At 46.8% G+C, this 14363-nt stretch overlaps 1 protein-coding gene across 2 annotated transcripts in view; it reads right to left on the bottom strand.

Moving 5' to 3' along the window:
• Positions 1-527: 527 nt before the first annotated feature.
• The window catches only part of SMYD4 (SET and MYND domain containing 4), a 35914-nt gene continuing 22078 nt past the window's right edge, over positions 528-14363 (bottom strand). Inside the window, exons 5-11 of one of the 2 annotated variants that reach the window (XM_008147887.3) lie at positions 13087-14251; positions 6902-7084; positions 6282-6445; positions 4924-5056; positions 3761-3877; positions 3431-3554; positions 528-2540 (exon numbers count right to left, since the gene is read on the bottom strand). In XM_008147887.3, coding sequence (XP_008146109.2) covers positions 2387-2540; positions 3431-3554; positions 3761-3877; positions 4924-5056; positions 6282-6445; positions 6902-7084; positions 13087-14251 — 2040 coding nt within the window. In that variant the 3' untranslated portion in view covers positions 528-2386. Of the gene's footprint in view, positions 2541-3430; positions 3573-3760; positions 3878-4923; positions 5057-6281; positions 6446-6901; positions 7085-13086; positions 14339-14363 lie in introns of those variants that run through there. The other variant, XM_054708829.1, reaches the window with a different exon arrangement.

Genomic DNA, 14363 nt, shown 5'->3' with positions numbered 1-14363 from the left:
GTTTACCTACTAGGCTCACGAATGCCCCTAGGAGGGCATTTCCTGGCTCCACAATCTTAAGTAAACCAGACTTTTAGTTTTTTTAAAAACTGATTTGAGAGAGAGAGAAACATGGATTTTTTTATTTGTTTGTTTCAACCATCCATGCATTCACTGGTTGAGTCTTGAATGTGCCCTGAGGATTGAACCTGCACCCTTGGCGTACCGGGACGACGCTCTAACCAACTGAACCACCCAGACAGGGCCAGACTTTAGGTTGTTTTTTTTTAAATCCTTACCTGAGGATATGTTTTTATTGATTTTAGAGAGGGGATAGGGGATATGTTTTTATTGATTTTAGAGAGGGGATAGGGGAGGGAGGGAGGAAGGGAGGGGGAGAGAGAGACAGAGAGAGAGGAGAGAGAGAGAGAAACATTTATCAATTGCTTCCCACATGCACCCCAACTGGAGATTGAACCCACAACCCTTTGGTGCATGGGATGACCCTCCAACTGAGCCACACCGGCCGGGAAGATTTTAGGTTTTAATGCAAGCACAAGTCTCTTCCAGTCAAGTCAAGTCACCTGACAACAGGGGATAACATGAATAGGTAAGGGAGGTAATTGGTAATGTCAAAAAATACTTCTTTATTTTATAAAGCATTTAAAGAAAGCTCTCAAGTACACGTAAAAATGGGACCTGATATGTAAAAATTCTAAACGTATTCTTTTTAAGGAAGTATGCCTAGTTTACAAAGTACAACAGGAACTTTTTCAGGAACATAAAACATGCCAAATGTTTGTAACATTGTCCACAGAACTAAGTTTTTCTTCTTGAAAAAGTTAGCTGTACAGAAATCTCTCGCTGGCCACTGCCTTGCCAGAGTGAGTTAGTAGAAAATAAAATAAACAGATTCTGCCTGCTCTTCATTCAAATGTTTCAGTACGAACCGTGTTCCAAACACTCCGCTTCCTGAGGAGCTTCTGCCAAGCATCTTCAGGGCTATTCATTTCCTGGTGATAATGCTGTGGCAGCCCGAGGGCACTTCTGGGGCATGGCCAGGGTGAGCAAGCTCTCAAAGCAGTGTGGGCCTGGCATTCCTTCCCTCTAACTCATCTGCCCCACTTGGTCACCAGCGGTGATTCAGCCACCGGGGTTCAGACCCAGGGCGACTCCAGCCTTCTTACCGGGCGAGGTCGAGACCATTGCTACACATCCAGGTAGAAGAGAGTTATCACCCCTACCTCTGTCTTTTTAAAAATGTATTTAAGATTTTTAATTGATTTTTGACAGGAAGGGAGAGGGAGAAAAAGAGAAACATTGATATGAGAGAGCTAAACATTGATCGGCTGCCTCTTGCACTCCCCCTACTGGGGATTGAGCCTGCAACCCAGACTTGTGCCCTGACTGGGAATCAAATCAGAGACCTTTTCGGTGGGCGAGAGACACCCAAACAACTGAGCCACACCAGCGAGGGCCCTACTTCTGTCTCTTAAGTTTGAGACCACAGCGGTAATGCCCGTATCCTCAGTATCTCCTGAAGTTTTTCCCCTTCTCTGTACTTATGTAGTCTGTATTTCATTTGCCAGCTTGGGGAGGTCTGGTAGAAAAATAAAAAGTCATCTCCTTTCAGGCTTGCTAATCAACAGAACTCAGGAGGCACACGTGATACAAAGTCATTGCTACAAGCCCGGTTTTATTAGTATTTGGACAGTGGGTCTGCCAAGAGTATAGAATGAAAGCCAGGCAATAAGGCCTAGAAAACTGGCAGGAAACAAATTTAGAATTGCCATCCTGGGGAGAGATTGCCCGACCATAAAACAGCCCCATATTTCTTCCTCTTTTCATAATTTATACTCTACCCGTTTTAACAAAGGATTTGAGGAAGCCAGATACCATAAATGAAACTGCCTCTAGAGGTAAGGAGCCTCCCTGATTTCTTGCTTTATAATTATTTTTCAATTATAATACAACTACTGAGAGTTTAAGTTCCCACTGGAGTGGTATACTACATTCATGACTACTAGAAACCATAGGAATGTCCCAAGGAAACAGACTACCATCATTTAGGGAGGTGGCGCCTAGCCAAAACCCCAGGCCGACATCCAGATGCCTGCGGATCAGCTAAAATCCTTTAAAGGGCTTAGGCTCTCCAGATACTAGTTTTAAGTCTTTTATGGGAACTGGGAGTTTTTACTGAAGGGCAGTTAACAATTTCAAGAAACATTCATCACAATAGGTGAGCATCCCTCCAACTGCAATGCTGTCCAAGTCCGCCCCGCGCCTCCGGCCCGAGGCTTGTGGCAGTCAGGCGAGTCCTGCATTCCCTGGCGCCAGCTCAGGGGCAACAGAACCTCTTTGGCTCACCCATGGCTCCTTTCCTGTGGGCCAAAGTCCCCTTGGGACCCTACACTGAAGGCCCCTCAGGTGCGGGCGGCAAGTCCAATAAACAGGATTTCATCTTTTGTAGCTCCTGGATCTCGTCGTTCCAAGGGCCATAGTGCACCAGTAGAACCTCTTCTGCCTTTTGTATTGTGTTCAGAGCTTCGGGTATGGCAAACCTGAACCAAAGGAGGTGAGGGGAGTGAATCCACTCGTTCAATCAAGCAAACATTAAGTGAGGGCCTACTCACACCCTGTGAGGAACATTAAGATCATTTTGCCCTCAAGGATCTTACAACCTAGAAGGGCAGATAAGACAACTTTCACAAACACACTTGCAGGGCAGAGTTGGAGAACAAAGTAATAATAATTAAAAAAAGTATAAAGAGTCTAGGATCCTGAGAGATAGGCAAATCTCAAAGCATTAATCTGATATTTACCCCAAGGTTTACTCAGGATAATCAAGTCCACCCATGACATAAGTCTGCAGCCCCTTTCCCTCTCTCTGGCCACATGGACTGCCTCTGTGCCTCGGGAATCAGGCCTACCCACCACTCATAAGCTGGGTAATTCTTGGCTGTAGGGACTGTCCTGTGCATACACAGGATGTTCAGCAGCAACTCTGAGTCATGACAATGCAGACTGTCTCCAGACACTGCCAAATGCCTGCTGGGAAATTACTCCTGGTTGGAAACAGCTGCTTTACAAAGAATAGGACTAGGGAGAAGGAAGCGCCCCTGGAGCTGAGGGTGTGGAGAATGAGCCGGGGGGGAGGTGAGAGTAACCGGGGAGGCCTGAGAAGAACGGCTATGTCGTGGGTGGGGGACTGCATGGCAGTTCTCCCTAGGAAACTCCCTCAGAGCTAAGAGCTACCCCCCAGATCTCTCAGGAGAAAATTATGAAACTTAATCAGCAAAGCAGAAGGATAGGATCTCTCCTAATGGGGAAATAAAGAAGTTGCAACATGCTGAAAAGCACCACGGGAAAAAAGTAATCCCTGGAAGAGCCCAATAAAAGCTAGAACAGTATGTGGGCTGGCCAAGTGCTAGGAAGCAAGAGAAAGACTTACCCATTGAAAAAGATTTGGGCCAGTTTGAAGAGCTCATGGCCCATTTCAACACTGGATGGCCCGTGGCGAACCTCAACCACTCGGAGACTCTTGTGCAGGTGGGTAGCGGACTTTTGCCAGTCCCCTGTAAAGAAATAAAAATCTGGACCCAGAAAAGAACCACAATCAACTGTGGATGAACATTTTTGGGGTCAGGAAAGCTAAATGGAAGGGAGAGCAGCCTCAGTTGAAAGACTAAGAGATAACGAACCAGATGAGGCTCTAGGGTCATGGCCAAACGCACCAGGCCAACTTGTTCCCTGGAGCAGAAAATAAAGACACATGCCGTACCTAAAGCAGCAAAGGCCTGGGCCAGGGCATCCTCGATTTCTCCCACCAGGCTGTGTTCCGCGGACAGGAAGCTCTCGGCATCATGCTGGCACCCCAACAGCAGCTGAATGGCTCGCTCTGTCAACTCAAAGGAAAGGGACCTCATTACAGACACCAACCCAGCCCTGGACACGCGAACCCAGCTCTTAAATGTTACATTAGCTGGGCTAAATGTGGAAAGCCCACCTCGTCTCCGTGTGACCGACCCACAATGTTTGTTCCAATAAAGCTGCTGTTCTCTCTTTTTTACAAAATACATTTTTATTGATTTCAGAGAGGAAGGGAGGAGAGATACAAACATCAATGATAAGAGAGAATCAATGATTGGCTGCCTCCTGCAGGCCCCACACTGGGAATTGAGCCCACAACCCTGGCATGTGTCCTGACAGGGAATCGGGAATCGAACCATGACCTCCTGGTTCATAGGTCAATGCTCAACCACTGAGCCATGCCGGCCGGGCAAGCTGTTGTTCTCTTATGTTTTCTCTTTCAGTAGAAAAAGGTTTGGGGTGAGGCCTCCCCACATTTACTCGGGGTTTCCAACTTCACTTTGAAGTGGAATAACACATTCCACTTATGGTCATTGTTTCTCTTGACTCAGAAATCTAAGCTGAAGGTCAACTTTCATAAACTAGGGTAAATCAATTCCCAGGACGTGGAGCTCTAAGGCAGAGTTTTCGAGGGTAGTGAGGAGTTCCACAACTCCCTCTCTGAGAAAAGCAGGATACTTATACCCACCAGGCAGGGGCCCCACTGGTCTTAGAACAGAGATGAGGCTCTGGTGAGGGCAGAACAATTTCTCCAGGAAATTGGGTCACTGGGGCCTGGAATGAAAATGACACCGAACCTCTGGAATACGCGCAAAGATCATGGGTATCAGGGATAACCCTTTAGTTGTCATGGGATACCTGAACTTAGCCTTCTGATGCGTAAGAGAACTGCAGCTTAAATCCTCTAGCCCTTGTTCCAGGACCACACCAATTGAACTGGTTAGGTTTTGGTCTCCTTGGCCTACACAGCCACCTTGTGGCTGGCATGGGGATAATTAAGTGCAATTTTTCAATCATTACTGACTATCCTTGAGTCATCTCAGAATGAAGAAAAAGGAAGGGACCCAGCCTCACCTAGTTTGCCATTCCTGAGAAGCTTCTGGGCCTTCCCGACCTGCTGCTGAAGGTCCTGGAACCGAGACACTAGGTGGTCCCTGCTGGCCGATTCCGTACAGGAGGCGCTGCCACAGCTCAGCACGTCACCTCCCTGTGGGAGTCAGCTTTGTCTTTATTCCTGTACCAGAGTTGGTTAGCAAGACTGCCTGTGCTTACATTATAGGATCACACCATCATAGCGTCTGACCGATGGGGGAGAGACTCCTGCAATAATACACCGTGACCGAAGCCTGACTGAATTTGGTTGGACAGCAGCAATTCTAATGAAAGTGGTGACCAATCCCTGCAACACGCCCCCTCCCCACCAAGATATAATTTTTACAACCAAAATTAAATTGGTGCAGTCCACAATTTCTTTCCATCTTGACAGCCCCTCTCTCATGTCTCTTTGGGGCCAGCACTTTGGATGATAGACACATCTCTAGTAGTTACACAAAAGCCGTAAGAAAACCAATAGGAAAAGGTGCTAGGTGAGGCCTCCCGACATCTGACCTTGGGTTTGTAACTTCAGCTTTCCAACACAAGCCACTTTCCACGTCTACATTCCACTTCCTGTTCCCCTAACAATGCCTAATTCTCTGGCGGAGGAGAAAACCTCGGAGGTGAACACTTGCTATTTTTTTAGATGCCAGTATAGATGCCCACATTTGGCAACAGCAACCTGACCTCTCCCCGGGACCCTCTCCCACCCTCCCACAGTCAGTGCCCGGTAGCTGAGGGTTGTGCATGGAGCTCCGACTGGCCCTTCCTCTGGCCCAAATGGCTGGGGGAAAATCAGTTGACTCTGATTTTCCTCCAGCCACAGGAATTGGGTCAATGAAACTCAAAGAAATTTTTGCCCAGACCTCTGTTAGACCAGCGCATCTGGTCGTCTTGCCACCAGCAGAGGGAAGTCTGTCTGAGGATGGGCGAACAGAGACAACGGAGGCAGAGAAAAAGTGGGTCTTGGTGACATTACTAAGCCCCTGGATCAAGATGTATCTGATGTGCCTCTACCCTGGGACTTTTTAGTGATTTACTTGAGCAAATAAATTCCCAGTGTCCCCTCCCGCCCCTTAGGCCAGTTTAGGTGGGATTTTCTGTTATTTGCTCTTGCAAATCTTTTCCTTGTAAGATTACTAAATCCGATCTTTCACTGTGGTTCCTGGGGGGTGGGTATGGGGTGGGTGATCAGTGTGTGGGGAGGATGCCCTGAAAGGGAAGAGAGTATACTGCTCTGGGCACCTGTAAGCCCCAATGGCTTCCTCGAAAAGTTTTACGGCCTTGGGGCTGGATAACGGGCCTCCAGGAGAAGTCGAGAAGAGGGAGAGACCAACCTGCAGGAGCTCTCCGCAGCTGTGACAGCGGAACGCTTCCCACCTGGGCCCTGCGGCCGCTCTGCGCTTTCCGTCCTGACAAGCCAGGCAGGTGCAGTCAAAGAAATACTGCGACCTCAGCTTCCGCTGCCTCTCAGCAACACCCATCCTGCTCTCGTGAGGCCCTGCAGGAGATCACACGGGGCCAACGTTTAAAGCAAGAGAGAGGCACTGCTTTATTATTATTGTTATTATTATTTATTTTTTTTGAGAGAGGCACCACTTTAAAAACTTTGGCTTAGCAGAGGGTCTGGTCAATTATTCATCGTGTGACAGGTCCCCTTTACTCAAACATTTGTGGGACTAGATATAGAAATAAGCCTCCAACTTGTGGGGACAGGGGGAAAAAGCCACAAAGTTGTTTCCAGCCCATTTTCAGAACAGAGAGTTAATGGGGATGAAGCAGTGACATACACGACGGTTTAGACACAACGGTGCCCAGTCGGAAGGCCCCCACCTTGCCTGAGTGTGCACTGTTTCTTCCGGGAAACAATCATTGGCCAGGCGAAGACACCTGCCCAGCGGCTTGCTAATCCCTCTTCTGCGGGACAAGGGGACCGGAGAGAGGAGGGCTGGCTCACCGTAGCAGTGGAGAATCTCCTGCCCTTTCCCAATCTGCCGTGAGGCCCGGATGGTGGCCACCGTGCTAACGAAGGACACGCTGGTGTTGGGGCTGCAGGAATGGTTCAGGAGGCTGACAACGGGGAAGATGCCTGTGGCAAGGCGGACCTGCCTGCTGTCGGTAACGATGCTCTCTTTAGATCCTGAAAGTCCGAGAGGAAAAATGAAAAATGTGTCAGGACATTAGGCCTGGCCTCGCCATCCGTTTCTCAGAAGATGAGCTGGGCAATTGGGCCTGACGCCCATCTGAGTCACAGCTCCACAGCCGGATCCAATATCAATCAGATGGAACATGACTCATTCACAGCGAACTCTGGTCCCCAGGAAGCGAAGCAAATGAACACATGAAAAGTCCACCGGAATCCTGGGATCTAACCATCGTGTCTCAGTGCCGCAAAAAGCCCACAGATTAGAGTTTATAAAAAAACAATAAAAAAGGAATTATCAGTAGGGAGCTGTCTAGGTGGACATCTTCATGACGTTCATGAGGACACAGAAACTGGAGGACCTGCTGAGTTTATTTCCCACAGACTTTTATAGCCCAGTGCTTTTGTTTAACTGGTCTTTGGTTTGCTAAGTCTAATTGGTTAATAGCATAAGTAACCTAATTGCTATCTGAAACTAAACAGGCTTATAATCTATTTTTAAAAAGCCATAGTTCTGGTGCTCTCCTGTTCATTCTGCCCTATGTCCCAACTTTATGGGACATCAGTCAGCAGATCTCACTGAGAAAATATTCTGGACTAAGTCTATTCAAGATAGCCTCATGTCCCAAATAATGTGTTTTTTTCTTAACAATGTCTTCTTTGAAACACAGTTAACCAGCAATTTAACTACCTGGCTGAAGATTAGGAAGGAAAGGAAGAAAAGGGCCTCTGAGCAGGGGGGCTATTTCTGTACCGAAGCCCATGCACTTCTATTCCTCGGCGAGTCTTTGTACCCTCGAGCAGGCCCTACTTGCCCTTATTTTAGCCACAGTCCTAACTGGCTTAGTTATTCAGTTTCTCAGCCCACAACAGCCCAGAAACAGAGAACTGATAAGAGGCAGGTTTTGACAACGACCAAAGAGACAGGTGACAGACTGGAGGAGGAGGCAGGGAACTTCTACAAGAATAACAGCCGTAGGGCAAACAGAAACACCGCACCACTGGAGTTTTACTACAACGGCACCGTGCACTTCCCTGGAGGCTGACTGACAGCACACCTGCGTGGGCTTCTGTAACAGCCAAGATATCTCAGGAACAGGCGCAACATACAGGGAAGCCGGGCACCCAGGAAAGGCCTTACATTGTGCTCAGTGGCCTTGGTTTAAGTACGAGGAAACCATATTTCCAACAAAACTGGTTGCCATATGAAAGATACTGGTACTTAAAGGAAAACTTTCAGTTTTCTGGAAAACTGAAAAATCGTTAGATAATTGTGGCATCACGGTGCATGCCAGGAATCTCAATATACCCACTTCCAAAGCCTAGGCACAAATGTAATGAAAAGAGAAAATATCATGAACCATCACGTGAAAGTGTTCTGGAAAGGAACACATGGAATAGAGGAATAATGTCTCTCTGCAGGCCACCCCATTATGTGTTGCTATGGAGGACAAGAATAGGACAAATAAAATTCACAGAGAATCCAAATGATTCCATTTCAGTAAACAATTTTACCAACTGTATTGAAATCTTTCATGAGCTTCTCCTAAGTGCTTAATGAACTCTAGCTTCCCCTCCTCCCCCTCGGTCCAATGCCTCCCTGCTGGTGTACGTGCTAATGAGCAGTGAAAATGCTAAAAGGTAGGCAGCAGGAAGGAGCAGTACAGGGCATGAGCAGTTTGTGGTCTGAATAATCAGCCTCTGCATAATTAAAAGTTGACTTGCACTCCCAACTACTGATGACTGGCAATCTATATTAGAACAGCTGCTAAGACTTTCCCAGAAAACATGATCACAATACAACGAGTAATGTCAGCTTCATGAATTATTTATAGGTTATCTTCTAACAGAAGTAGGCCCAGGAACTGGGTGGGGTGAGTATTTATGTCAGAGTTGAGTCTCTCTAATTATTTCTAAAAAATTAAGTATTGATTTAAAAAAATTAGTCAATATTTTGTATTAGTCATCTCTCAGTAGATAATAGAAAGTGAGAATATGTATGTACCTTATCAACCAAATAGAATATGTGACATTTTGTGCATAAAAGAAAAAAGGAGAGAGAATGATTTTTTATTTTACCCTTACCTTGCTAATATCCCTATATTTATTTTTATTATTATTTCTTAAAGAATAGTGTATTGAGCCTGGCTGGTGTAGCTCTGTGGTTGGGTGCTGAGCCAGGAACCAAGAGCCACTGGTTTGATTCCCGCTCAGGGCACATGCCCAGGTTGCAACTCAATCCCCTGTAGGGGGCGTGCAGAAGGCAGCCGATAGATGATATTTCTCTCTCATTGATGTTTCTATCTCTCTCTCCCTCTCCCTTTCTCTCTAAAATCAATAAACATATACATCCTATATAATAAAAGGCTAATATGCAAATAGACTGAACTTTGGAAAAACCAGAACAACCCGTCACTGAGGGCACTGACCACCAGGGGGCGTGTGAGGAACATGGCAGATGTTGGCCGTGGTGGGATAGTGGAGCAGGTGAGCGGGGCGCCAGACCAAGGCGGGGCGCCGGTCACTGTCATTGGGGCGAGCCTCTGGTGATTACTGAAAATTCTTTGGAAATATCGATCAAACCATCAAACCTCAGAGAGAAGGTAGGGAAGGGTGGGGGGAAGGGGAAGAGATCAACCAAAGGACTTGTATGCATGCATATAAGCCTAACCAATGAACACAGACGACAGGGGGGTGAGGGTATGAGTGGGAGGGTACAGGGGGTTAATAGGGGAATAAGGACACATATGTAACACCTTAATCCAGGGGTCCTCAAACTTTTTAAACAGGGGAGCCAGTTCACTGTCCCTCAGACCGTTGGAGGGCCGGACTATAGTTTAAAAAAAACTATGAACAAATTCCTATGCACACTGCACATATCTTATTTTGAAGTAAAAAAACAAAACGGCAAAAACACCGCATGTGGCCCGCGGGCTGTAGCTTGAGGACGCCTGCCTTAATCAATAAAGAAATTAAAAAAAAGAAAATAAAATTCTTTGCTCTCTTGCGCCACGGTCCCGCCTGGCGCTCGCACCTGCTGCCTGCGCCGGCCCCACTTGCACCACAGCTGGTGCTGGAGCCGCTGCTCACACCTGCTGCCGGTGCCCAACACCGGTCCCAATCACTCAGCGCCATCAGCGGGTTCGAGTGGTGGCTGCCGGCCCTGATCGCCCCTGAAGGCTTCTCTACCTCCCCCTGCTCCTGAGGGGCGATCGGGGCAGCAGCCACCACTCGCACCTGCTGACAGTGCTGGCCCTGCTCGCACCTGTTGCTGGTGCTGGCTCCAATCACTCCGCGTTGTCAGCACGTGGGAGTGGCAGCGGCAGTGGGAGCGGCGGGAGCAGGGCTGCGGCAGACAGGGGATTGGGGCCGCAGTGGGAGAGGCTGGGGTGGGGGCGCGGAGGATGGGCTGAGACCTGCCCCTGTGCCTACCGCAGCCTCGAGGCCCAGAGTTCCTTTCAAGGTGCAAGAATTCATGCACTGGGCCTCTAGTGTATATATAGAAAAGAAGTAATCAAGGATCCCAATTGAAAGTAGATTCCCTGGTTGTTAAAGAGTGGAAACAAAGGGCAGTGAATTGACCTAAATCTATATAGAACCTCATTAAGCCTTGTTATGAAGTTAATTCAGCTACATCACCAATGCGCCATTCCCACTGAGGTAGAACCACACATACCAAAGTCTAGAATATCATCAATGGTCAGTTCTCACCCTTCAGTACCAAAGAGAGGTTTCTGAGAAACTTTGATTAGATAGGATTTATGCAAAGATAAAAACATACATTTTTGTAGGTTTTTATCCAAGTCTATTCTAGTTAACACTTTAATCCTTCTTCTGTGCTACTAATGGAACAGCTGCTAATGAAATTCAATGAGAACACTAAATTGGGAGGTGCTAGCGGCCTGCGGACTCAAGGGTCCCAGGTTCGATTCCGGTCAAGGGCATGTATCTTGGTTGCGGGCACATCCCCAGTAGGGGGTGTGCAAGAGGCAGCTGATCGATGTTTCTCTCTCATCGATGTTTCTAACTCTCTATCCCTCTCTCTCCTCTCTGTAAAAAAATCAATAAAGTATATTTTTAAAAAAAATTGGGAGGTGCTAGAACCCCAAAGAAATAATAAAAAGGGATATAATAAGATTAGAAATATGAGTAGACTAAAACAAAATTTGATTGACTTAAAAAATGAAAGTGAACATTGCTGGTGGGCATGTAACCAGTCCAACTTTCCTGGAGAGCAATTTGGCAATATGTATCAAGTGCCTAAAAATGTTCATATGAAACATATTTGAGGCCCTGGACGGGCGGCTCAATTAGTGGAGTGTCACCCTGGGCACCAAAAGGTCACTGGTTCGATTCCTGGTCACAGCACATACCTAGGTTGTGGGTTCGATCCTCAGTAGGGGGTGTGAAGGAGGTAGCTGATCAATGTTTTTTTCTCTCTCTTCCTCTCCCTTCTTCTCTAAAACCAATAAAAAACATATTTTTAAAAAAGAGTTGGTTACTTTCTGCCATTATAATCTGGAAGCCCATATACTATTTTTTATATTCAGAAAAATAAAACAAAATGTAAACAATACTTTTTAAAATGCTAGTGAATGTACCCAAGGGAAAAATATAATTCTGGGAAAATACTCAAAAGATGTATTTTAGAAGGTAGCAATGGCTCAAAGAAGCAAAAGAAGGCAGAGAAGAAAATGGAGTCAGCTTGCAATGTGATTTTGTAGTAACATGGGATGAAGCCAGTGCTATTTTTGGGTGTCCTACATGTGCTACAGGACGGGGAAGAGAGTCTTTCCCCAAAACACCTCTAGTGAAACACCTATATACCACATAACTTGACAGCTAAACTAAAATTAAAGATAAGACTCTATAAATGGAAGGTTGACAAAATTCTGTATTACCTAATATGAGATCAAAGAGCTAAGCCACATGTAATACTAATCTGTCTATAAAATTCAGAAAAATGTAATGAACTGATTAAATCGAAAGACATTATCTGCTAAAATGGAGATCATATGATGGAAGTACTGGAAATAGCATTTCTTTTGTAATAATAGGTCTGTTGTCAGTACATTCACATTAGAGATGTCAGTTATGATGCTGGGCACATCCAACCTCCCCATCCACCTTGAACAGGCTGGTTCATTAAAGCAGGGCTGGGCTGGGCTGGGTCTCGAAGTGGCCCCTAGGTTCTTGGCCACCTGACCAGTGGGCAGCCCAAACACAGGCCGGCCAACAGCTGAGGTGAGCATTGTGTGAAAAGTTGTGCTCGGCCGGATTCCTCTCTTGGAAATTTAAAACAAGAGAATAAGAAAATCTGTCCATTGGAAAGAGAGGAGACAGAGTATCCGAGTCACATGAGTGAGCTAAGACTCTGATACCTTAACTACAGGCCCCGTTCTTTCTGCAGTCTTCTTTAACGATAGTTTCAGTTTTCCTTCACAATAAAAAATAGAGTAATAGGGTTTTTAACTTTAAAGTGTTTTTACAAACAAACATGTCATCTTCACAACTCTCAAAAGTTGTGTGGGTTTAAACTCCCTCCCCGCCCCCACCCCCCTTTAAAGATGAGAGAACGGAGGCAGAGTGGGATCCAATCATTTGTTAAGGTCACACAGCTTCTCAATGGCATACTCACGATCATACAAGACCTCTGTGTTTTCCCATGAAACTACCTGAGGTTTTTTAATAGTTCTTTCTCCCCAAACAGCTACATCCAGGACAATACTGGGCCTGGCCGGAGGGGCTCGGTTGGTTGGAAGCACTGACCCATGCACCCAAAGGTTGCTAGGTTGATTCCTGATCAGGGCACATATCTGGGTTTCAGGTTCGATCCCTCGTCGGGGTGCATGTGGAAGGCAACTGATCGACCGCCACCCCTCCACCCCTCCACCCCCCTGCTCCTGCTCGGCTTCCCTTCTCCTAGCATGTCCTCGGGTGAGGATTGGGGGAAAAAAAAAAAAAAAGAACAATATAGTGAGCAGAAAAGTTTCCCTTACCTGTTTGCTGTATGGTAGTTATTGCCTGAGCATTACACTGTAGCTGTAACATGTGTCTCAGCATGGCCACTCCCCAACCATGCAACTCTTGACGCATCGCAGGAACCACTGCAGCTTTGGGCTGAGAGGATTTCAGACTTGTTCTGCGGGTCTGCAAGCTGGCTGCTTCCAGCTGCCTGCACAGTGCAGCAACACTGAGCGCGCAGAGGAATTTGTGCTCTGGGCCATGATTTTGAGTGTGGGGCAAAAGGTGCAAGACAGCATTATAATTACTTCCATACTTCCCGTTAACGTCACATCCAGGAATCGGGGGCTCAACTGTTTCGCCATTTTTCTCACTCGCCCCTCCCAGGTCGTGACTGAGTGTTTGCACCAGATTCTTGCTTTCAGGTGAACAGATGTCCCTGTTACTGATCTCATCACAAAGCTTCCTTGTGACTTTGCCAACATCCTCACATCTAGCTAAGAGGGTTGCCCTCAGGGCAACGTGGCAAAAGACCCCCAGTGTGAGAAGCAGCCCGCCTAGAGGACACTCTACCCTGTGGTAGAGATCCCAGGCCTGCTGCATACACTCCTGGCTGCAATACTTGGCATAGCTGCACCCGTCACAGGGAACCGTGGCCAACGTGTGCTTCAAACACCGGTGACAGTAGAGGTCCCCATTGGTAACTCTGGTATCCCACCTGCTCTCCAGGCCGGCACGTAGCGGTGGCATTTCTCCTGGGCTGAGGACACTCACGAACGCATCCTCTTTCACCAGGAGCTCTCCGGGGAGAATATCCTTTGTGGCGATCAGACTGCGGCCTTTTAAAGGGTCTGTGCATAAAGTGACAGATGATGATGCACAGGAAATCTGCTCATTCTCTTCCCTTAGGTTCATATCCTCAAAGTCGGTGGTTAGAGCTGCTGGGAAGGTTCCTGTGGGGGTCTCCTTTTCTTGTACCTTCATTTTTAGACGACAGAGGGTACGCTGCAGAATTTGGAACTGGGAAGCTGCTAGGGTTTGTCTGTCAGTGAAATTACTTTCAAGATCACGGATGATCTGGTTTGCCTCCTGTAGTCTCCCCAGAGTCACCAGACACTCTGCCTTACGTAACATCATCTTGAGTTGCAATCTTTCTGGATACCCATGCATCTGTGCTCTGGTGATGTCTTTAAGACATGTCTGAAAACAGAAAGGAAATCCCAAAATGATCCTTGGTCCCTACTCTTCAATATCTACTGAAAGTCTTAACAAAAATCTAGAGGAAAATGGAAGATTATTAAAAAGGGAGCAA

The sequence above is a fragment of the Eptesicus fuscus genome, chromosome 20 (genome assembly GCF_027574615.1).
Source record: "Eptesicus fuscus isolate TK198812 chromosome 20, DD_ASM_mEF_20220401, whole genome shotgun sequence".
Classification (NCBI taxonomy): Eukaryota; Metazoa; Chordata; class Mammalia; order Chiroptera; family Vespertilionidae; genus Eptesicus; species Eptesicus fuscus.
The sequence above is the reverse complement of the archived record's forward strand: the minus strand, read 5'-3'. Positions and strand labels throughout refer to the sequence as shown.